The sequence below is a fragment of the Apteryx mantelli genome, chromosome Z, assembly GCF_036417845.1.
Source record: "Apteryx mantelli isolate bAptMan1 chromosome Z, bAptMan1.hap1, whole genome shotgun sequence".
NCBI classification, from domain to species: Eukaryota; Metazoa; Chordata; class Aves; order Apterygiformes; family Apterygidae; genus Apteryx; species Apteryx mantelli.
In genome coordinates, this window is record NC_090020.1 from 24,361,511 (window position 1) to 24,387,095 (window position 25,585).

The 25,585-nt window shown below is 35.7% G+C and overlaps 1 protein-coding gene across 1 annotated transcript in view; it reads left to right on the forward strand.

The window, feature by feature from the left end:
• Nucleotides 1–25,585, forward strand: part of DENND4C (DENN domain containing 4C) — a 70,861-nt gene that overhangs the window by 2,952 nt on the left and 42,324 nt on the right. Inside the window, exon 2 of the mRNA XM_067316737.1 lies at nucleotides 18,460–18,787. Within this exon, the coding sequence (XP_067172838.1) occupies nucleotides 18,477–18,787 (311 nt within the window). The 5' untranslated portion in view covers nucleotides 18,460–18,476. The remainder of the gene's footprint in view (nucleotides 1–18,459; nucleotides 18,788–25,585) is intronic.

Here is a 25,585-nt window from a genome sequence, read left to right on the forward strand (position 1 = left end):
CTTAGTCTTCTGAGTGAGCCCCCCTCCCGCCGCCCCCCCCCAAAAGTGTTGTGACTTCCTCAATCCAGCATCTTTAGCATCTCTTTGTTTAGAGATAGCTTTCACTGTAGAAATCTGTCTGTCTGTCTGTCTATTGGGAATCTTTTCTCTTCTTTTCCTTTTTTTTTTTTTTCCAAACTCCCTCTGCCTCTTGTCATCCCAAAGAATGGATTATCTATCTTCAGAATACCATTTTCTGGAATATAATTCAATATACTTGGATGGTATTTAAGATGAAGATCTTGGAGTGGGGGAACTCTGAAATATTTTGTGGGGATCATAATCATGTTATTAAATTGCTTCCCACATGACTGGCCAGATGGTTGTTCATTAGTGCTTGTTCAAATTTTTAAAATGAGAGTCAGTTTGCCTTCAGAGCTGTACTGTGCAGCATGAGACCTGATTTCCTCTCATAGTGCTTCTTTGAGGCTGTAAACTGAAGTCTTTGGGCTTTGATCTACTTTGCAGCTTCTAACTGCTGCAAAAATCATCCCTCTTTAAGTTTAATATTGAACATAGTGTGTTGCCTTCAGTTACGCAGAAATGTGATGCTGCTTCTTTCCTGCTGGATGAAAAATAGTGTTGTTGACAGTACTCCACTTCAGTGATGATAATAACAGTGATTTGTTTCTGCAGATTTGTGGAGATAAAGGTTCACAACTTTGACCTCTGTGCAAATAGTTTTTAGAAGCTAGGTGAGTTAGTTCAAGATGGTTCAAGGTTCTGTCAGAGTGTGACTGTTTCCTATTCAGTTATCCTTGTGACTGCATCTGTCACAAATTGTGTGCATACAGATTTGCTAATTCAAAAGTTTTTAAGAATACACTTACACCAGATAATGCATTCCAAATTGGAGTAGAGCAGAAAGATGAGTCTTGGTTAGCATTTCACAGTATTCTATTTCTTGCTGTTTACAGTTTCTTCAAGGGTATAAATGTGGTCCTGATGTTTACTGTTTCTTTTGGCATCCAGTAGTGAAACTTGAAAGAGTTTTCAGAATAGCAAAGGTTATAATAATGTTCTCTGTCTATGCGTGTTACTTCTTGTTTTCACTTTTTTTTTTTTAAGAGCAGCGAGGCTATTATTCAAGGCTATTAATACAGAGAACAGTAAAAATGTACCTATAATTTCATGTCTAAAGGAATGTTTTAATGACATGCAGACAAACGTTTACTTCATTTTAGCTAATATAGCCATCCAGTTTTGCCTTACTCTGCTTTCATCTTCACATTTTGTGAAACTCTGGTTTCTTTCCTTTACTCTCAAAAAACTCACTAAAGAGACTTGATGCTTTTCATGCATCAACCAAAAGCCTGTCTCTTTTCTGTCTAAAAGATGTTAAAAATAGTGTAAATCAGGAATTGACTTGCAAATTAAGCTGTTCAGCTCTGGCTGTAAAAGCTGAGTTTACAATTGCAAGCCTCCAAAATAGTAGAAGCTTTCTTCCACTTAAGATGAAAGTGTTTTGCAGCAGTGAATAAATTGCAGTTCTGCTACAAAATTTAGCTATTTTTCATGAGACGCAAGTAAGCCTTATGTTCTTGCTATCTCCCAGGACCTAAACATTTCAGTGATAGCTTTTGCGTTTCTAATTAATTGCAACCTTTTGTAAGTAATGCTTAAACTGAAGTCGAGTCACTAGTATGTTCTTCAGTGCTCCTCTTCCTCTTTCCAAGTCTTTCATGATGAGGCATTGTGTGACTGGTGAAAGACTCCGTTTCTTTTCCCCTTGTTGAGCATCCCAGTGCTGCTATTCCTGGTGTCACATAGCATGGCTCCAGGCTTTTTTTTTTTTTTTTCCTTTGGGGAAGAAACTAGACTCTCCTCGAGGTAAGAAACTTAGCACAGGTGAAAGTCTTGTGAGTAAGATATTCTCCAACCTCATCTGTATAATGTGTAAAGTATATCTTTTTGCTTCCAGAATGGAGAATAATACAGTAAATCAACAGGTTGGATGCTTTGGGGGGAAATATTTATTTGCAGTGGATAGTGAAGGACAGTAGTAAGTAGTTAGGGATTAAAAAGGTGGCTGGAGCTGAAAGAATTACAATAATTAGTGAGAGCGAACTAAGATGAGCGTATGAAGAATAGTTTGTTCAAGCACTTAACGTTTCAGGAAAAGCAAGTAATCAAGGCTTGTATAGCTATATGCATGTAAGACCTGACACTTTTACAGGATAAACGGCTGAATTTAAGAGAAAGTTATAGAAAGGAAAAATAAGGCGAGCTGCTGAGTCATAGCAACAGGTTATTTGGTCAGTTACTCTAATCATTGAATGAGACTATTGCAAAATCTGAAAGCAGGTCGGGCCGGTTTTCAACAGTTGATCAACCGGCTGTCATTGAAAGTAACAGCAGCAGTTTGTCTAAATTAGGGAATAATTTGTTCCTACCCTTTCCTTATTTTCTTGCCACTTTGAGTCCTCCCAAGTAGCATTTTAAGTACTGAGTGACCCTAATGAGAATATAAACTGTTGGGTATCTAGATGCAAGTGTCAGAAAATTACTCTTTGAAGTTAATGTGAAATCAAATAAATACACTGTTTTGTTTGTTCCCCCCCCCCTTTTTTTGAAGGCACAGGCAGTATCTTTTGCAGGTTTCCTTAAAGTAAATAATTTAAAAAAAAAAAAAAAAAGCTGCATGGTCACCAAAGAAAATCATTTCAGGGATATGGATGGCCTGAGCAGAAGTTTAATGCTTGTAAAGCATACTGCTCTTATACCTGCTAAGCCTCTGAAAGCACTGACAGGGTGACTGAAGAGGGATATTCACTGCAGTTAATTTAGGCTATGGAGGCCCATCTTTCTGGTCTCTCTTCTCTTCCTGCGATCTCCCACTTACTTCTTAGGGGATAATTCCTGGTGAAATCTTAAATTTAGGTGCTCTAAGTTATCATCTGAAACTCCTCTTTCCACTTTCTGTGCAAGTAGTCTAGGAAAGCTAACCATGTGAGATTAAATTTTTTTTAATTTTTCTTTCTAGAAAGATCTCACAAAGGTTAACTAACAAAATTTGGATATAGCAGGGGGATGAATACAAATCTTGTAAGCTTTGTAAATCATGAAGTATTGTTATGTGTAGATGTGGTTTGTTAATGAAATGGGGATTAAATTTTAGGAAAAAAATCACTGGTGCAAATATTTGTCTTACAGGCCACATCAAGATTTGCTTTAAGTTCTGGATATTAAAGTATAAGCAGGACATAAAAGGGAGGACTGTCTAACTGCACAAACGTTATTTTTTTTCTATGTTTTTAATGAAACTAGAAAAAGCAAGTCTACACATTACCTGCATAATGTTTATTTGACTCTTGAAGTGAAGTTAGACTCCTCAGTGAAATGTTTGAGGGCATGCAGAAGTTTCTTCTGATTGTAAATTCTTGCATAACTTTGGGGATACACCTTTGCTTAGCTTTTTTTCTTTTTTTTCTTTTTTTTTTAAACTCTGCCTTAGGGTTTAAGGAGCAGTACTCTCTGTGTAGGATAGATTTTTCTGTTCCCTGAATAAAACAGAAGGAGCATAGCACTAGTGCTTTCTATGCTAACAGGCTATATAGGCAGAGTTGTGGGTTTTTTATACGTGTACAACTTAGTTATAAACAGAACAGACTCAGCAAAGCCATGTCTTTGTTTGCAATCTTGTTGCACCTACACTGGGGCTTTTATCAGAATATATGTTCCTTTCTGAAGAGTAGTTTTTTGTGCATTTCCAGCTGTGATAGTACAATTCTTCTAGGAATAAGCCAGATGTACAATGTGCTTGATAAGTGAGAAAGGATGTTGCTCAGGAATGGGTAGACCAAATAGAAAATTTATTTTTCAAAAAACGCACAGTACGACTCATGCATTCCTAAAAAGGCAGTGTCATTTCAAATAGATGTACGCTTTGTTGCCATTCTGCTTCTAACATTTGTTGTGCACCATCTTCTTGTAAGATAATTAGATGTGAAAGCCTTAAGTTCCTTTGGCTTATGATGAGTCACTCACCACAAATGTAATGACTAGTAATGCAACAGTTTAATTTAAAGAAAACAGAACAAATCCTGTCACGTTGTTGTTGTTGTTGTTGTTTAATATAGCCTTCCTCCTTTCTTCAGTGAGATCTCAGATGTTGTTGTTGTTGTTGTTGTTGTTTAATATAGCCTTCCTCCTTTCTTCAGTGAGATCTCAGATGTATGGTGTATCTCAAAACCTTTTCTTCTTAGTCTTTCTGATTGGATTCTTTTAAAAATTAAAGAGTCTTATTTGTAAATCACTCCTCTAACTTCCAGCTGTTTTCCTAGCTATATTAATGAACAGATGATGCACAATCTGAGAAGGGAAATTGTGCTTTGAGCTTCAAGTACCTCATTATCTCTGTACCTTTTTTAAAAAGTCTTTTCCTTAACTGGCATGCTTGCTGGGTTTACAGAATTCTTTTATAGCATTGTGGCGATTATAGCACAGGTAAAATACCACTCAGGCTTGAAATTTGGCCTACAATATCAATGTTTAAGACCAACTTAATGGATGTACTTCTGCAGATCTGTCTGGATTTGCTTTTTTAAGCAAAGGCTCTGGTGTTGTTCAGCAGAATACTTTGTTCAGTGATAAATGTCTTTCTCATTAGCAGAAAGTTTTTCCAAGTTGCAGAAAAAAAGTTGGTTTCAGGTTTTGCTGCTGGCTTTTAGGTATCCTACTGAGCTTTTTTTAATCCTTGAAGAATTGTCACAACTCTGTTATATTTGCCCACTTCCTGAGAGAGGGTGGGAGGGAAATGCATTAGATTTCTGAGTTAAGACACTTTGCTTTTGAGTTGTCCAGGCTGAAAAGTGCAAAGATATCTTTTATCACTGTAGCTGCACTCCTGCTCTGTCTGTACTGAGTGTTGGTGCTGCCCTAGTCCTGCAAACATATGACAGAAGAAAGAGGGGAAAAAAATGCTCAGGTCAGTAGAAAGCATTAAAACTGGGTTACAGAGGGCTCTATGATGCTCCCCTTGGAGCAGGGACTAAAATGCTGGTGGCCCACCTAGCACATTAATGGTGTGGCTACCTAACTATTGTTACCTGCCTCCTCCCAGAGCCAGTAATGTTAAGTTACTGTACAATGGAACAGCATTAACATAGGAGAATGAGGATGTAACCCTACAGCATACCTGGTAGCAGGTAATGATGGCAGTTTTACTTTCTTGCAAAGTGGGAAATGTGAATTTCAGTCCACCCTGAGCAAAGAAATGGATGTAGGTCTCTCATATGCCCAGCTGTTGGGCATAGGGTAGAATGCTGGGGTTGTGGTGTTGTGCAATTTGTTTGGGAACAAACCTTGGAAAGGGAGTCCTAAACAGTTTGGAGAAAATGGAGACCAGTCGTCTAAGTAAATCAAATTCATCCATTCCTAGATGGTTAAACTATAAATACTAGTCCTAGCAACTGTGAATTATGTCCACAACAGTCACATAGTTTACTATGAGAAAGAAAATGGATTTTTGAGGAAAGGTATTTTCTTTCATTTCTAATGTATGTTACTAAATCAATATTAACTATATTAATATCAATCAATATTAATATCAATAATATAAATATTAACAACCATGAAGAATATTTTAAATGGAAAGACAAGTGCATGAGTTAAATTATGACAAAAATGGATTTTGCAAATAATAAAGGTAATAGCATGAAGAGCACAACGATGTTAAAAAGTAAATCCAGTTCATTTTTTTATATTGCTTTATCTTTGCACAATAGAAAATTTGACTTAATACTCAACTTTGCTTTCAGAGTTCTATCATACATAGGTTTTAGGTTCTCTGGAGGGTTGTTTCTCCACATTTTTAGACAAATGTGTTTGTCATTGCTAGTAATACTGGTTGAAACTTTCAGAAAGATTAGCTTTTCTTCTTTGATCAATGTGTGTATTTAACTAAGCTGGTATGTTCTTAATAGTGATCTGACTTGAGTACTTCTTTTACTGTTCCAAATCTGTATGTTTGATCCCAGAAAGTCAAGTTTCCTTTAAATATTTTGTCTGAGAACCACACCAAATAAATGCAGTATGGATATTTTGAGTGTAAATGATACTATTATGAGAATAGTCAAAATATGTGCAATGTCAAACTTCATACATACTTCCATCTGGTGAATGATAAGACTAGCTCATACAGAAAATCTCAGGCTTGCTATGCTTTGACAGCTTTTGGCTTTACTGCTTGAGGAGAATAGTTTACATTTGTCTCTGTAAGTGTTATCATTTTTCTAATGTAGTCTTTGTTTCATGATGTCCTGTTTTTCTTCAGAATTTCATTCAATACACTTATTTTGATACTTTTATGATCTCACATTTGACATACATGCAGAAGACTGGAATATAGCCTTTGATGGATTCAGATACTCTGTTCATTGAACATACATTCTGGAAGATAAGTGAGCAAAAGCAAGAAGCAAGGATTGATTCCCCGGGGCTTTCAAGGGATGTAAGCATACATAAGTTTCTTTAAATATCTTGTAGAATTTTGAAAGGGAGAAGAGTTTTCTGGGTTTTGTAGTAAAAAATTAAATGTTCAGGTTGTCTCACAAGTGAATGGAACTTCTTTAATGGAAAAACAAGATAAAACATAAATCAGACTTTCTACAGAATGACAAGATTTTCTTATCTGTAGATAAAAATGACCTTTGTCAGTACAGACTTAAGCAACATTTTTATATTTATTATGGAGCAAGAGTTGTAGTCATAAAGAAGTGTGTGAATCACATTACATGTGTTATTTCTCACATACACATTCTACTTCATGACTCTTATTTGTGAAGGCTTTTCCATTTCCATACTTTTAATATTAATATCTTTAATAGCAGTTAGGTGGTTTGATTGTCTTTTTTTTTTAACCTGTGTAATTTTGACTAATCTGGAGTAGTTGCATGGCTTCTCTTGTGACTATTCTTAAAAATGTGGTTGAGATAAAAGAGGTAAACATGGGAGGCAATCATTGACCATTACTGCACTTTTTTAGATTACTCTAACACATTTCTTTATCCTTTATCTAGGAATTGAAAGAACAGCTTAAATACCAAGCAAGGGGCTTGTTTTCAGGAACCTCTACTAAAACATTTAACAATACATAGAATGCTTCTGAAAGTTGAAGGCAGAAGTTGTCAGGCACTATATCCCTGCCTAAACTTTTTACATTTGGTTTGTGTTACTGTACAAACTTCGTAGTGAGGTGACCTGTGAAGAGACTGATGTAGATTGCTCTAAGGCCTACCTTGTATTCTTACTGCATTTGCTGCAGATGTGCTACTGCAAACCCTCATTGCAAATGTGCTGCATATCAAGATCTCTCTATGCCTGGTGATCCATAAAAGTTCCTCCTCTAAACTTCTTGATGCTGAAGCATAAGATAAAAGATGCATAAGACAAAAAACATGAACATTCTAACCACTGTGAAGTGTGTGGTTTGAATGGACTTTTTTAAGGCATCTTGGCAAAGGAGAGTTTCTTAGTGAGAAACTGGCAGGAGGATTAAAAGACAGACTTCTGAAGTGTTAATAATCTCCTTCCAAGTTTGAAAAGTGGAAGAAAAAGAATGAAAATGCTAGCATACAACCCAGTGACTTGAGGCTGGAGACACAGGCCCAAAAGAAATGGGAGTCATCCTCTTGGTAACCAGGAAAGGTGTTTGGTAGTGTGGGGATAGGCTACAAAGCTCTGAAAGTGTAGATAAAGCAGCTAGTGTTTGCAGTGGCAAATCTGTCATTACAGTTTCTGGCAGTATAATTTCAATGCTAATACTTAACCAGTTCAGTGCTTAGTAGAGAGGACAAAAAGAAAGAAAACTCTTATGTATACAGTTTACTTTGAGTAACCTTTCAGGTGAATTTGAAATGAAACACTTTTTTTTCCCCTCTGCTTTCTCTTCACCCTCTCAAAATCAAAACAAAGCCCAGCCCCTCCTACTCCAAAAACCAGCACCAGAAAACACCAAAAAATAATTTCAGAGATTTGGGATCTCAGAGAGCATTTAGCCACTGGACTATTATCTCTTGACTTTTTCTCTACTGTTTTATTTTTGTTTCAGGCTACTATATTTGGCTTTGCTCCAGTAGTTTCCCATTACAGAAAGAGTTTTCCAACAAAGAATGTTTCCAGGGCTGCAGATGTTTCACTCATTACGTAATACTGAGCTTGGCTAACATTTAAAGTTTGCAACTGAGGCAGTAAGTGCTGTCTATAAAGTACTTCTCCTGCTCTGAGAACTCTTTTTTTTTTTTGGGGGGGGGGGGGAGGGGCCTTTTTTTTTTTCCAGTTCCTGAAAGTAATTGTCATCTCTCGTCATGTGAAAGAACAGTTTGGGTACAACACTAATGAAACAAGATGAAACTGGCTTACTGAATAAATAAATACAGCAGAACTGCTTGGTGATTATCATTCTTCCTTTCTCACATCTTTTCCATCCCATTTTTTTGTCTTTGGCAATAGAACTTAATTTATTGGTACCAAGCATTCCTTCATTGTTTCCAACTGCTTCTTCTCTAGTCTCTGTATGTCACTTCTGAATTTGTTTTTGGCCTTACATATCTGTAACCACTGCAACTTTTATACCATTGAACAATTTGAAATTACTATACAGTATAAAAACATAAGCTGTGTGGGAGAGATAGGAGAGACTGGAATAAGTTTTATTTCCCTGCACTGCTTTCTTCTTCTGGGATTTGAGGGGCATTTTCACACTCTTGAGCTTCCTGGTCCACAGAGTTTATTGATCTAGTGATATTTTGAATCAGTTGTAGTTCGTAAATAGCTGTTCAAACCACTACTGCAAAACTTTGCATTTGAAAGTTCTGTTGGGTTTGATACATTTATGCCATTGCATTATTGCTTCACTTTTTGCAGCTACAGTAACTGGATTTTCTGACAGTCTGAAAAAATCTGACTAAAAGCACAGTTCTGTTTCCTAAGACAGCATCTTGCATTGAATTAGTACATTACTTTTGTCTCTTATATGAATAATTCTGACTTATTAAATACTTTGGGACTGGTTTCTTCCCTTCCTTTGATAATTTTTGCTTAAGTAAACCAAGGAATTGCACATGGGGGGAGAGAGGGAAGCATACAAAATGCAATTAAAACTCAGGATAATGGAGAACACGATCATATTCTGTTAGAGGCAAAATTATTTTAAACTAGTCTCCCATTTGCATTTTTAAAACAGTTCTGAAAAGTTGTAACTTCTCAGAAACAAAATAGACGCTTTAATATGGTGCTATCAGAAAATGGTCTGGTCCACAGAACTAGTACAGAACCAAAAGTTTTTCTTTGAACATGGCTTTTTATGTCTGATAGCTGGATTGTTGGAAACTTGCACAATTTATTTACAGTACCAGGCCTTGATACAACTTGTTGTGTTCAATTAATTGATAAAAGCCATGGTATAAGAATACTGCAGTAAATATAATTGACATGCCTCTTATCTTTCACCTTGTCCTTAAGTTTATTTTTTCACAATATTGTAGACTTCTGTAAGATAATCATCTTGTAGCTTGTAAACTACTTGAACTGCTCTACAATTACATTCTCAAATGTTTCCTTGAAAACCATTACAAAGGAATGGTCCTGTATTTGCATATGTGCATGTTCAGACCCAGTCATGGGTAACATCCAGCCATTCTTGTTTCACAGCTGGTTGTGTTAAGACAGGTAGAGCTTAGGCATTGCATTTCTATGAAGTTGTTTTTGCAACTTAGGTTTGTTTTTGTTTTGTTTTTTTAATGCTATGTGATTTAGCAGGTGACTGCAACTAATGTTTCCTTTCATAACTGGGGACAATATAACTTTCCAGAAAATGCATGTTATATTGTCATCGAATGCACATCTAAGAATTATTTTTCTTTCGTGCTGATTATTGGTGGCTAATAATCTGTGGATTACTTCCCCCCCCCCCCCGTATTTTCTCTTTAAATCCTGTTCAGTGCTAACAGTATGCTTGGGGTAACACTACCTTACCATGTCCTTAATTGTTAATTGACATGGTATATTCTTATACATAGTAAAATGTGTTTTGTAGAACCTGTATATAGACATGTCTATGTAACTTCCTTAGCATGTGTTGCTAATGACATCTTAAATGTCTGATAACTTCCTTGGTTCACCCAAACTCATTTAACACATTCTTGAACATTCTAGGTTATCGTGTTACATTCTGTAGTGGTTTTGAATCATCTGTGCTGCTATATGCAACGTTTGATTTCTGCTCTTCCACATGCTTCAAACTGAAATGTGTTACACCAGCTGGAGTTGCACACCTGTCTGAGTAGGAATGGACTTGCTTAAAAATGACTACAATATGAGCAAGCATACTGATGTGAACTATAATAGTGAAGACATTTGTGAATAGACAAGCAACTGGAGTGCGGGCTACTTGGGAGCCCTGTGTGCATGCTCTAGTACATTATGGTTATAATGTATTAGTGACTGTCTTTGCATACGCTACTTACATTTAAGCTTATGCGGTATGTTTGTGTGCTAGGATCATATCTATATTTTGTGTTTAAAAATACTGTTCAAAACAAGTTTTCCTTGCCAAGTGGAGTTCATGATCATATTGCTCATTGCTTTTTAAAATGTCAAATACTAGCTTCCGTATCTTGAAATCAGTTTAAGAAAGACAATATTTACAGCAATTGGAACAAAAGCAATCATTCTGATTTCTTAAATATAGTTAATATTGAGGACTACCTTCGTAGTGTGCTTCTGTAATTGTGGAATACATCAACACAAGTAGGAAATAATGAAAAAAATTAAAAAATGAAGAAAGCATTACAGTTGATACATTTCCACTGTTGTGAAATTCTAAAAAAATAGTACAAACTTTACATGCAATAGTTGTTTCAGTCCTTTGGCCTTTGTATTTAAATTTGATTTCTATGAACTGCAATAGAAAATTCTTAGTGTTCAAATCCTCACTGATATTTAAACTAGTATCCAAACAGAATTCAAGCTTTCAGGCTGTTCCTTCTCCTCTCCCAAGTGACTGAAACTTAATGTTCTGATTTAACATTACCTGTATCCCCAAAAGAATGATTTTTTAAATTTTTTTTTAGTGTAATCAATTTCTTCATACAAACTTTGTCATGCCTTTGTGTTTACAGCTACTACAAAATACTACATAAAGGCTTTGTTACTTGAAATGTGCGCAGAAAGAAGCAGGGGGGAGAGATGAACTGAAGGGGTAGTGCAACCTTACTTTATCTTTTTGTTGTCAATTACAGTGATTTAGCTTGTTCTAAGATGTCTTCAAAGGCATTTGCAAATCTTTTTTTTTTTTCCCCCCCCCATTTTCAGTCATAAAGTACAGCTGATACCACTTTGTCTTAAGTAGTATGCTGTTTTGCTGATTATACATTTCAACTCTGTAACATGTATGTTAACTATGGCTTTTGGTGTGGATCGTGGATGTTTCCAAAGTGACTCACTTAAAAACATTTCTTTATTGGTTGCTGTGGTATAAAGTTAAGATATGATACTGCATAAATGAAGATTCTTATATACCTGTACAGCAGGAAGACAAACTGATCTTCCACTTCCTACCTTCCCTTCATCAGTAATGTAACTTATTCTCAGCACAAGATATGAAAATAGTATGTTGAGTAAAGAGCTAGGACCAGATTTCTCTCCCTTCTCTACCACAGCAATGAGTGTTTCTGCATTTTTAGAAACAAACCTTCCCTCTTCTTTCCCCCTTCTGATTAGTTCATTGCAAATAATGGAGAAGTTATGTGTATAAAGGCTTAGTCACATTGCTTGTTAAGTTCTGTACTGGGGAACAGGGGTAGCTCTGGTAGTGTCTGTGTTACAGACTGTATAAGTTTTCCCTAGCTCAATGTTCAAAAAATACAGTAATGCTTGTCTCTTACTTGGCAAATTTACTGGCTGCAATCCAAGTGTTGCAGATGACTTCCTGACACACTGTCTTGTATCCATCCGGTGAAATAATTTATCAGATCCAGTGTCTTCCCTGGTCATTAGGCCAGTTTATTTTAGGAGTAAATATTAAAAAAGAAGGAGTGTTAATTTTTATTTTAATTTGTTTACTGCCAATAGCCAAGTTTAATTTGTTTCCAAAACAAAACACTTGTTTGGAAGCCCTGAATTTTGTTTAGCATGTATTTTGCCGAAAAATCTTAACTCTGCAGCCTTATTACAGAATAGATGTTCCAGCCACAGCATACAAAAAGTGCTGAAGTTGTTATTCAGTCTAGAGTAAAACTTTTATTTTCCATGCAGTCTGTCTGGTTCAAAAACTATCCTCTGTTATAGGGATAATATCACACCTTTTATAAGTGCTTCAGTCATTTGTGCATGCCCAGTGCCACACAGTAATTGCCATTGTAGTTTGTGGTCATTAACAGCATCAAAAAGAAAATGAAAGTAAGCTTTGTAGGTTACTAGATTGCAAAGTCATGGGTTATTCATTAATCACTTGCAGAAAAATCTTTAAAATGGCAGTTCTGTGACCATCTGTTCATCAGTATTTTCAGCTATTTAGATAATTTGGACCTTGACTATGTTGAAAATGGGCTGAAAAAGTACTTTGTAGTTAAAATGTTATTATTTGTGACTTAGGGTTAAGACTTTGATTTAGGGTCAAGAATATGTTAGTTCTGAGTCTTCAGATGGGTTGTGAAGGAAAAGGTTATAAGAAAGACTTTTTCTTAGAAAGAAACCTTGAAGACATATCTTCCTCTGAGGAAGCAGAGTACAAGATACAGTAAAACTGTGTCACTGTATGTAGCAGTAAAGTTTCTTCAATTGCAGGGAGGTTATTTTTTGTCTATAAATGGCTATTGTCTCCTGTTCCTTAGGTATAAAATGTGGATATCTTTACTTTGAAGTGAATGCATACACACAGGTTTCCAAGAATAGCTTCTGCTTAATAATGTCATGTGTAAGCATGACATTTGTATGTAAATTATCAGATTTGTCTTTTGTAACAAACCTTCTTTCCCACTTGTTGCTACTGTTTGCAGCTTTATGCAGCTTGTTTCCATTAAGTCAGCTTGCCAAAAGTGTATTTACGTATTCCATTTATTTCTAGATTTATGCTGACCTTCTGATCCAATTTTGGAGGATAATTTACCACTGAAGTATCTTTAGGTTTAGGGTGGACTGGTATCTAGAATTCTAGACTTGAGTTGTTTTATCACTTGTTCAGAGAGAGATCTCATAGTTATGTCATGACTTACTAGAAATGAAAAGTTTGTGGTAAATAACAAGCTCTTAAAAAGTGGCCTCTTGTCTCTGCTAAGATTAAAGGTTCTGGTAAGGGGGTGTGTTTTTTTTTTTTTTTTTCTCTCTCTACCGCCTCTTTTGAGTATGTCTAAACTATGCATTAGAGATTGGTTCAGAAATGCCAGAGTTGTTTTTGATTCAACATGCTTGGCCCGCACTTATGGGAACATTGCAATGTAGTAGTAGCAATTTGATCCTGAAAATAAGATAGCTGCAACACTGCATTTCTGCTCACAGTCTAAAGAGCAGGACTTAGCTGAAGTAAAATGTTAGGCTTATATGGTTATGTTGTTTGTGGTTCCTAAATTCTTGCTGCATCTGCTCTGTACTCCATTATTTGGTGTGAGCTTGGGTTTGGTTGTGCTGATGTCCAAAATGCATTTTAAATGCTTTCTGGAATACCTGGAAGACTTTTGAGGTAATATGTTCCTCCTTGACAGATCTCCTGGTCCCTTTTCCGAGAAACTTTAATAATGGTGTGAGAAATGAATGAGATGCCTGAAAACCTGACCTAGGTTAATAGCACCTAGAAGCAAAGCAGACATAATGTGCAAAACAGATTTTTCTTTCGAAGAATACTGTCTTAGATTGACTTAAAGCACTGAAATGAAAGGCTTATTTCCTGCTCTCTGATTTTGTAAATAGATAAAATTTATTGCACATGAGTGTCCTGTATGTCCTCTTATAGCAGTTTTCTAATATTAAATAGTATTTGTAGAAAACAAATGCAAATTTCTAGGAAATCTAAGGTATTTGTATACTAATTCTGCAGATATTCCTTTTTTAGTGCAATAATTATTTTCTTATTCAAGATGAGCAGACATGTACTTCTTTGTCGTTTCAAGCTCAAGAACTTAAGTACTGCTCAATCTTCTTATGAAGAATTCTAAAGCAAACATTACTTGACTGCAATAGCAGGTGTAATAATAAAGCAGATGATGTTGTTAATGAATTGAATTCAGAAGAGTTCTGCTAAAATAAATGCAGGTCCTAAACCATTAAAATAAATATTTGCTATTGCTCAGAGCATTACAGGTAACTGAAGCAAACCTCCCCAAAAGAATGATTATTAGAGAAGTCTCTCTTTTCTGTGTTTTGCAGGTAGCACAGAATAAAACTTTTATGCCTAAGGAACAGGAGCCTTCAGCTGGTGATCTCTGTAAATGAAGGCTGAGAACTTTAAATCAGACTGATCTTCATTTTGGAATTGAAAAGCTTGTAACTACATGATATAGGCAACATAGTTATGAATTACACTATAAGTACCATAGTCATCTTTGTTTCATTGTGGCTGCTTGTAACTTGCGCTCACAATTTTTTTCATATCTTTGTAAGAACAACACTTTATGTGGCGATTCTAGCTAGTTGAAAATACAGGTAGTTGCAGTATAGCTGTATTGGAAGAAAAATCTAATTGATGTTTCAGAGAGCAGTCAATTAACTCTGAAGTAATTTCTAATAATGTGGTATATTTTTTCATAACTATTTGTATTTTAGTGATCGTAAGAATGGAAAACTTCTCCCAAAGGCAATTTCACTGTAAAAATCTCTCCCTAAGAAAGAGCTCTGACCTATATTAAACTAATAGTTGAGTCTCTATATTGTTGATGGAACATCATGGGAGCATTTTAAAAGTTATGTTGCAGTTATGAGAAAGACTTGTCTTTTTAGAAAAGTCAAACTTAAATGGACTATTGGAGAGGAAGAACTGAATGCTTTTCCATATTTTGGGGGTTTTAGTAGTGCACGGAAATGATTTATTTTGCTAAACATTTTTTGCTAAATTTATATTCAATTCTTGACAAATGGATTTAAGAAATGACTGACTAAACTCTGCTGAAGATCCTATTTCTGTTTGTTTTGGTGGCTATGTTGTAATTTACAGGTGCGTGTTTATATCTGTAATGCTGTTGTATTAAAGAAGATAACTATGGTTAGTAAGAGTTATTCCTTTAAGGTCTCTTTTGGGAGGTCCTGTTGCTTTAAATCTTTGCTGGAATAGAAAAATAAGTTCTTGAAGAGCTGAGTAATGCTTACTTGAGATCTTACTTCTCTTATCCTTGTGGAAAAGGAGAGGAACTGTTTTGAGGGACTCGGAACATTCTGAAAAAGTCTCTTAATGCTGTGCTGACATATGAGACTTGTGTGCCAAGTTTCTCAGCTGCATTGTCTTGTGACTCTGACTTCTGCCTGCCACATACTACACAGAGTTTCCATAGCTAAAAGAAAAATAAAAATCATAGCTAAAAGGGTATGCTCTTTCATAACCAATTGCTACAGGTTTATTGGCCCCCAGTGGTAAAAACTTGGGAGTAGATTCTATTCATTTGCATGCTAACTTTCTAAATTTTAGCATTTAATTTTTTAAGTCCTTTTTTTTTTTTCCCCTCCTCCTTTGTGTACTTGGGAAAGCTAAACTTCCACTTTTAGAAACATTCTAAGGGGGTAGCACTGCAGCATGATATCAGAAACTACAGGTGATTAAAAACGCCAGCTATTGTGAGACTTTTGATGTTTGCTGTTGTTATCGTTACTGTTTTATTCCCTACTCTGTGCACTAAGAGTAAATGTGGGTGAGGGATTTTAATGTTTGCATTGAGAGAGTGTGATACTGAGCTGCTTGAACACATAGCAGATAGTAAAAGGCTGGATCATTTTAAAAATACATTTTGGCTTTAGAAAGCCCTTTAGATAATGCCAACCACTTTGCTATTTTTAGCAGCATGTCTGTAATTATGGCCCAGGGTGGGTGGGTGTGTTTTGGGCTTTTTTTTTTTTTTTTTTAAGAGGAGCAAGGAGGAGGGGGTTTTTTGTTTTGTTTTTATTCAGTGGAAAAGACCGAAACGCTTTAGGCTTTACTTGCAGTTTTATGGTTAATCCAGTGTGAGCCAGTGCTGCTGCTGAAAGGTGCATACTGCTGCTGCTTTTGTGCTAACACATTGAATCACTGGAGAACTGCTATGGTTGAAGAGTAAACAGGCCTTGCTGGGCTAGCACTTAGCCAGAACAGTTCCTTGATCCAGTTCATTATAGCTGCACAGACTCTAGTTCTGAATAAAAGAAAAGGTGGGAATGAGCAGTGGCAGAATGAGGAGGGACCATCTCTTTTAATGAAAGCACTGGTTTATCTGAGTTTAAATCAAAGCCATAACCCCCTGCAGACTTAGTTATCTGTAAAGGGCTTATCACTAATGCCATACTATTCACAACAGTATTTAAACAGGATCAACTGCTGCAAGTCCTGTAGTCAGAAATCTTTCAGAAGCTTCACAAGGAATTATGGCTTTCAGGTCACTTTTTGTGTTCTTCCGGAAGCCTAGGCACCAAACGCTTGACAAAAGTGAACAAACTTTTTGTAGTTTCTGTGGATATAAGATCTGTATGTTTTATGACAAAAACCCAGTAATGTAAGTTGCTATCCCAATACTTTTTCAGGGAAGCCAGACACTTCTGTGTGTCTTCCCAGGATCTCTGTTTTCAGATTACCTTATAAAGCTGTTAGCCAAAAGGTTTAGAGAACACTGAAGTGATGTTGTGAAAATCACTGTGGAAAAATATTGCAGAAGAGAATATTCTTGAAGGGCATAAGTTGTCTTCTTTCAAGATTAAAAGGATTTGAGAAGTTGTCAGTTCAGCGTTAGAAACACAAAAGTTGAGGTATTTGGAGTAAAGGGTTCTACAGATTTGTGTGAATATAAGCATTTTGTGTTTTCCTTCTCCTCCCTGCCTTCCCCTCCCGCTACAAGAAACTGCAACATGGTGGTAGGTATTGTAGTTGTGTAATCTTACATCAATATTTCTTATAAGCCTGCCGGATGTGAATAACTGATGATAATTTTCCTTCAGCTGACTACTCAGAACACTTCTGATAAGTTTTAGAAGTCTTGTAAAGTACAAAGAGGGAAAATACCTTTTCGATATGACTTCTCTAAGAGCAGAATAAGAGATGGAAGAGGAGGCAGGTTGCAAAAAATAGGATTATACCTTCTTCCCCAAACCACCCTTCTGTTAGCAAAGACTAGTATTTCTGCAATTATCAGATTAGGGTGTAATAAATACATGAAACTTTTCAATTTTAATCCACATAGTGTTGAGAAATACTCATGGACCATCACTCCTTTGTAGCTAGGAACTCTACAGCTATGGCTGACTTGTGTTCAGAGGCAGAAACAAGACTTCTATTCTTGTTTAAATTTGTAGATGAAGCCCAGAAGTTCTCATGATGGAAACACGGGATCCAAAAGTAGGTGGTCCCTAACTCCATGTAAGTGTAGAATAGTACTGAGTGTAATTGTTTGACAACTACTGTTTTAAGTATTTCTCTCTAAACTCTTGAAAAGATTGGAATTTCTTGAATTCTAATACTTGAGATTGCACCTGTGATATTTGGGCACAGTATGGCAGCTAATTTTGCTCTTAATATAAAATTGTGTTTCACTACTTTAAAATTAGATTAGTGAACAGGCTAGTGGAAAAACAACTTTTTCCGTATCTGGACTGTGCAGCTGAGCAGTTATGTGTACTGCCTGATCAGCTGATGAAATGTGGTTTTGGATGTGTGATTTTTGTAAACATCTTCCAGATGTTACAGTTGCCAATTACATGTCTCAGGACTGCACTATTAAGCCTAAATTCTGAACCAAAATGGGTAAAATGTGCCGAAGGTGCACTAGTAAGCATATACTGTGTGTTGTTCTCTCTTCAGTAAATAATAGTGTGATTCTGTAGTCAGATTACTCAGAGTGATGGTAGTAAAACATAGATGCTTTTAGTAAGAGGTACTTGCATTAATTTGTGGCCTGTGAAGAGTTTGAGTGGTTTAATATCTTATGCTGAGCAACCTTCTGTATACCTGCTCTGGTAGGAGCTTTTTCTTCCTTATCACTTAAAGATAGGTTGAGAAGGTTCTTGTTCTAAAATGAATCTGTTGTGGCAGTAGAACTGGAATCAAATTCCTATAATGCAGTCTTTTTGAGCAGCAGAAATGAAAGGGTTTGTTGTGGAATTGCTCTAGAATTTTCATGAAATCTCTACAAATCTACATGGGAATTTTTTTATTTGCTAAAACCTCTTTAAAGGCTTTGAACTGTAATAGTTGTTGAGGGAAAGAGTTTAATGTTAAAGCAGAGTATTTGATTTCTCTCTCTTTGTTTTCCCCAGGAATTACTGACGTAACCATGATAGAAGACAAAGGTCCACGAGTGGCTGACTATTTTGTGGTAGCAGGACTCACTGATACAGATACTGCATCTCTCCTGGACCAAGAAATAAGCCGCCATGAAACAAAGTCAACTGGTCCAAAGGCTCCAATTACAGACATTGCTGTGATAATTAAATCAGCTGGTGAGACTGTTCCAGAGGGATACACCTGTGTTGAAGCCACCCCTACAGCCCTTCAAGCAAACTTAAACTATGGGAGTCTTAAGAGTCCAGAGCTTTTTCTTTGCTACAAGAGGGGCCGGGACAAACCACCTCTTACTGATATCGGGTGAGACTTTTGTAACTGTTCAGTTCATCCTTCAATAATAAGTTATTACTCTTCATAGATGATAATGAAAACAGGTATCAGAATACTTTAAAAAATGTATTTTCTTTGTATCTATATTGTTTATTGTGTGTAATATTCTCTTTCTGAAACAACTTGGGGGAAAAAGTGGCAGTCTTCTATTGAACCTGTCTCCTTAAAAGGAGTGATAATGTTTAAAATGATATATAATGGAGCAAATCAAATACAAGAAATGAAGTGCAGTTTTAGGAAAGTCAAGAAGAAATGGCACTAAATTAAGAAGTGGTGTAGTGGAAACCCAAAAATACAACATTTGATCTGAATCAGAAGACAAAAAGGGTTACTTCATGCAATGCATTTTAATGCTTAATGTGAAAGGTACCACTTGATAATGGAAGGACATTGAATCAAAGTGCTTAAAGTTTATCCATCTACCTACAGTCTTGTAGTCTGCCTTACTGTCAGATCAGCGAATTTGTGAGGTTGCTTAAAAATTCTGACATGATTGGCTACAAACCCTGGATTGTGTAGGCTCTTGGCAACTCTGATGGTACTTGTATTTCATAAACCACAGCTTTTTGATGTCTGAAGCTTAAGTTTCTACAGAGTTCTTAATACTGTATTTAAATACTTAAATATATTTTGCTCTGTTACATCACTGATGTCTACGGGACTTGTAAATGTTTTTGAAATTAGTTAACATTTGATCTCTTGATTACATGCAAAAACTCCTAGGGGCTATATTCTCGTAACCAGTAAATCGAAACTATTTCATCATTCTCCAGAAATATTTGTAAAGTCTTTTTGCTGAAGCCTAAGACAGACTATGTTTAAGTCAGTAAACTGTTTTATTTATGTGGATTCAGAACTGATTTTTAGAGTGAAAAAAATCTGGTTATTATTGGTCTCAGACACTTATTTTAAAAGAAGATTGGTGTTTCAGAGTTAATGCTTACTTTGGAAAGTATATGAGGTTGCTGCTTTTTAACTTCTAAAGGTTGAAGAGATGAATTTTAAGATTCAAGGTTGCAATACAAGGGAAACATTTTCACTCTGAAATTTGTTAATTCTCAGCTCTGAAATCCAGTAAGTAAGTAGTCTTTCCCTTGTTTTCTTGGTGTCGGCTTATCTGGCATATGTGCTCAGCTGCAAGCTGGTGCTCCTATATAGGGTGTTATATGAGCAAAGTAAATTTTGGGAACCTCTGTGACTCTGTAAATAATGTTTTGGAGGTAGACAATTTAATAAACTTAGGTGCTTATTAAAGTCAGATGAATATGTTTGAAGATTTGTTATCAATAGATTAATGTATTGAAAATGGGAGAATTTAGGCTGGTAAACTGCAGGGAAGACAAATTTCAGAATGGAACTATCTGAACTGTGTGGTTGGGCATTATAAGTGCTTGAAGTTCAGTGCTTAATAAATGTAGGGAGGCAGAGAAACTGGACAGAGAAACTCTGAACTAATTTTATGACTTTTAAGATACTGAGTTTATTGTAAGTATTCAAGGACCAATATTGAAAAGTCCCCCAAGATCTTAAGGTGGTGAATGTTGTACTCTATACTACTGGATTCTTGAGGTAATGTTCAATTTATGATAACCCATGCAGTACTATTGTATTGGATTGTCTGAATTGCTACATACAGCACTGCTGTTGCTCTCATTTGGGAAAGTACATTGCAGAATTCTGTGGGGGAGAATCAGAAAAAGACAAAGGATGTTGAGTGAGGGGAACTGCTACAGTGGTGATAAATTAAGAATGTGCATGGTTTTCCTTATTTAATATATAAATAAGTAATAAAGTGGGACTGGAGACATAAATATATTTGTATCTATATCTAGGCTATACAAAAACTAGTTAATTTCATTTTTAAGTTTAAGCATGTCAAGCATAATGCCAGAATGGTAGTTGCATATATGCTCTGCAATTGACCTCCACTTTATCAATGCTAACTTAAAAGTAGAGTCTAGCTGGGGAAAAACTAGTAGTGAAAGTAGTAATGAAATTAGTTACATAAGATCTGTGCATTAAGGGTAGGTTCAAGTTGTATAATAAACCTGGTATAGCTCATAGCTTGATTGTCTAAATTATTTTCTGATAATCTCCAGTAATCTCCTGTGTTTTTAAAATAGTCTTCTTCTATGTGTGTGATTGACACTGCAAGATGAGAAAATTGTTATAATGGGATCTGAACTTGTGCAATTGCAGTATACAGTTATTTTTGAATTATATGACAAACTTCAGTAAGTTTCAGCAGGAGGAAAAAGTTCTAAAGCAGGATGAATCCTAAAAGTATATGCTGAAATCTGCTGGTTTATGGAAGGGTCTTTGCCAGCACATATTTGTTTTCATGTCCATCACAGTTTTAGGAATTTCAGTGCTTGGATTGTTTTCATAGGGAACAGTAGATCCTGCTGTGCAGCAAAATAGGAAAATAGTAGACTGACTAAAAGCTTTCATGACAGATGCACTTTTTTAAAATATTGGTGAAAAGTATGGTATTTGGCAAGTAGCATGCATTTTATATTTGTTTTACACAGAAAAATTTAGTTCAGATGTCACACTCAACAAATCATAGCAGGCTTTTCTCTTTGAGCAGTGATGCATATGAAATTTTCCCCCTGCTGTTCCTGTTGTTTAGAAGCTACATGCAAAAGATGGTTAGAGCAAATTTTTGTGAATTTCAGTGTGATCAAATGAAAGTGGAGTTGAGGCAAGAGATGTAGTATATGTCAAGTGTCTAGTCTGAAAGCAAATTTATACTATTCTCTTTTTTTAAATAAAGAACCGTATGTGAAAGAATATTTTATTCTTATTGTAAAAAAACCCATTGCTAAGTCAGCTCACATGCTAGGTGGACATAGTAAATAAAGGAAGAGTATATACTCTGAAATGGTCTAATCCGTAATCTTGTGTCCAGCTTGTTAAGATGTATCTAAAACTTAGTTATCTTGCAGTCTTAGCATTCAAATGATTATTGATAAATATGTGTGTGTATATATACCTCTTTCAGGGCTATTTCAAGGTAAATTGATTAAACGATTTTTTTTAAAACAAGAGGGTTTTTGGAGAGAGTGGAGATGGAGTTGTGCTCCTGCTTTACTGATTATTTTCTTTTGTTGTTTTCCTTGTATTCTCTATTTCTGTGTCCTCCATTCTTTTCCTCCCCACCTTCCGATTCTACTTGTTCTTAAGTTCAAGTGTCTGTAAACTGCTAGAGTGACTTCCTGCTGCAGGTCCTCACTAGCATACAGTTGGGCCATGCGCCAAGCTTCTGGGTATTGCATTTGCTGTGGCATGCAATTTGCAAATTTCTAAAGGCTGTATCACCTGTATTTGTACTTGTAATGAGAGTGGGTGCTTGCTCTTTTTACTTGGGAGAATAAAGATTTGATCCTCGGATGAGAGCTCTCTAAACTCCTTTACCTATGTGTAGCTGTGAAATTCAGTATCTTAAGTTTACAGGTCTGTAAATAATTTATTTACCAGTCATTGTACTACATCCTTTCCAAATATTTTTCCTAACATTCCAGAAATAGGGGGGAACTGAGATTTGAGACTTGTTTTGGTTTAGGTACAACGTGACTCTGAAACAAAATCTTACCTTCTGTTGTTTTGTTTTGTTTTTTTTTTCCCTCCACTTCAGTTATGAATATAGAAGAGTGATTTATAACACTTTCTATAGTAAGGATCGAGCTGGGGTAGGTTGCATGTGTAGGAAAGAATACTAGACTTCTTGCCTGAAGCAGAGGTTCTTTTATTACTGAGTAATGCAAACGTTACTTAACTTTCCTTGTGCAAATAAGGAAATACTGACTTTCTTAAGTAGGATGGAATTTTTGGTTCATGATTCTGTGCCAGGGGCCCATATCATTCAGCATACCAGTTTTCTGAAAGTATCTGCAGGAGTACTGAACTCAAAATGAACTCAAATTTTGGGGAGCAAAGGGAAACTGGAAGATATTCTCAATAGCCAGCATCTTCCATGGTGCCCTAAAACTCACTTATGTGACGATGGCAGTAGCATTTGAAACAGCTGAGGATGATAATGAGAAAACTAGTCAACGGTATGTTTAGATAAATAATAATAGTGGTGGTAGTAGACATAACGTACCTAGATCCTCTCCCTCTGCTTGAGCCCATGTTTCTGCTTTCCCCTACTGCCTATAGTGTTGTGTATTTATATCCCTAAAATGACTTGTTTTGGCTTATAGATAAATTTATCTCTGTGAAAATAATATTTTATATATTTTATGCATTGTAAAACCAAATTTTACAGCTATGAATATGTAATTCATTTTCAGTTAAACCCTGAAGTATTACATATTTTACAAATGGTGAGACTGAGCCACAACATATGTCAATTATGAGAAAAAACTTCTTCACTGTGAGGGTGACAGAGCACTGGAACAGGTTGCCCAGAGAGGTTGTGGAGTCTCCTTCTCTTGAGATATTCAAAACGTGCCTGGATGCAATCCTGTGCAATGTGCTCTAGGTGACCCTGCTTGAGCAGTGGGGTTGGACTAGATGATCTCCAGAGGTCCCTTCCAACCTCAACCATTCTGTGATTCTGTATTTATTTTAGCTCCTTTATTATCTAATATTTGCATACTGCCTTCTCTTTCTTAAATGAGATAGGAAGAGTTGTTGTAAAGAGTTATTACATATAAGGATTGTAAAAGGCAGAAATCTAGCTGGAAATAGGGGAGGGATCAAACTGGAGAGCAGGCCCATGCTATGCAATGTTGCAACAGTCTGCCTATTTTGAAATGGTTTCCAGAAGCTGAGTCAAAAATCTCAATGTAAAGAAAACTCTACATCTGCAAGAAGGCAGCATTTATCTTCTAAATACTGTTATTTGATTTATTGAGGCATACCTTTAAATGCAGTAAAACTGGTCATGATGGAATTTACACGTACAATGTGAAACACCCTTGTGAAGAGATGTTAGAGTTCTTAGTCTTGCTTGGAAAGAAAGGGCCTAACATCTGGAAGAAACTGTAGGTTGTGTTTTTCTTGAGATGAAACTTCACTGAAGTCGCTAGCATATGTGGTGAATGAGATGTATTTAGGATCAAGGCCAAGATATAAACTTAGCAGCAGGAAGCAAGTCTTATCCTGATTATTACTAATGAATCTGAAGGTAGACATTGAGAAGTTGAAACAAGTAGGAGCAAACTCTTCTCAGGAAGGAATTTGTTTATACAGGGTGTCAAGTTAAATATTTCACGTATCGGTTCTTAATGTTTTGACCTGAATCACTAAAATCATTATTTATTTTGAATGATCTATTGGTGGGGTTTTTTTGCTTGTTTGCTTTCTTAATATCATCAATATGTATGAAGTCAGGAAATGGTTTGTTTTTAATAATACTTCTGCTGTTATATGTGTGGGGCTGGCAGGTTTGGGGGTTCTTTTTGCTTTTGAGGGGACGCTATTGTTGCAGTCTTGAAAACTGGTCAGCCCCTTACCTCTTAGAAGTATTTGCACAACTAAATTTCTTGAATCTTCAAATATCTTTCTGGGAATACTTACAAACCTATAAAATTGAACTGCTGGAATTAACTGATGATAATATTTATAATTAGGTATTTATAAACTGTATAAATACAGTTTTCCCTCTCAAAAGCTGTCAGTTGAAAAATATTTCTGAAATAAATTTAAATTTGTACTTTAAAAAAAATTAATTAAAATGAGTAGCATTGAAATAACATTGAATTGAAAATAAAGCTTCCACTGGAGACTGATCTGTTAATGTTCCGTTCTGATTATTATAAGGCAATGATGTGAAGAGTTTATGTAAAATCTTTATGCTGATGCCTGAATGAAGGTGGCCTGACAGTTGCTGCTGCTCTTTGTTTGTTTTTTTTTTAACTTTATGAAATAGATAACAAAATAAGGAGAGCAGAATATAAGTTTTTTTTCCATAAGAATATTTGGCTTAGAGTGTACTTTCTGTAGCAACACTTGTATTATGCTGTTTTGAACACCATAATCACCCTCTGATTTAAATTTAGCAAGAGCGTGATGATCAGACTCTACAAACTGAAACAATTATTGAAAGCTAGAATATTGTCTTCCAAGAACAAGCTGAATTAATTTATATGACAGCCTGATAGCTACTTCAGTATAATTCCAACTCATGCAATTTCTTTGCTTTATTAAAGTATTCCAGGATTGTATTTGACATGTGTCCAAAATATTATCACAAGTGATTCATGTTTGTTCTTGGGAATCAGAATAAACAGTAATTTGTATATTCTAGTTTGAAAAATGGATGGTAGTCTTTTTAGGAATTTTGAAAGCTTCATAGTATATTGTTCTGAAAGTTCTGAGAATCACTGGGTCTGGAAAAAGTCTGTTTTAGCTTATATATGTGAAATTTTCAAATACGTGCTTACTAGTAATCTGTAGCATATTTAGCCCAGGATGGTTTGGAACAGTTATCCACATTTTCTCTGCTTATTTTTTATTTTAAAGCAAAGTTGTGAACCATAGGTTGGAAGCTGCAGACCAGAATCATTGAAAAAGTAAATAAATAAAAATATTAATGTATTACCTTTTTCCTAAATTTTGTCTTGCACTGTAAAGCTGTAAACTCATCTGAAAGTGGCAAGTATTGTGTACATACTCTGGAGAGTCAAGTAAATGGAATCATTGCTTATTCAGGTGTGGAAAGAAAGGTAAAGCCTGGCCTATTGTAAGATATGTGTGTTAAAATTATGCGCTGGTGTATAGTTTGACTTCCATACTTGTTGTCATGGTCCCGTCCTAATG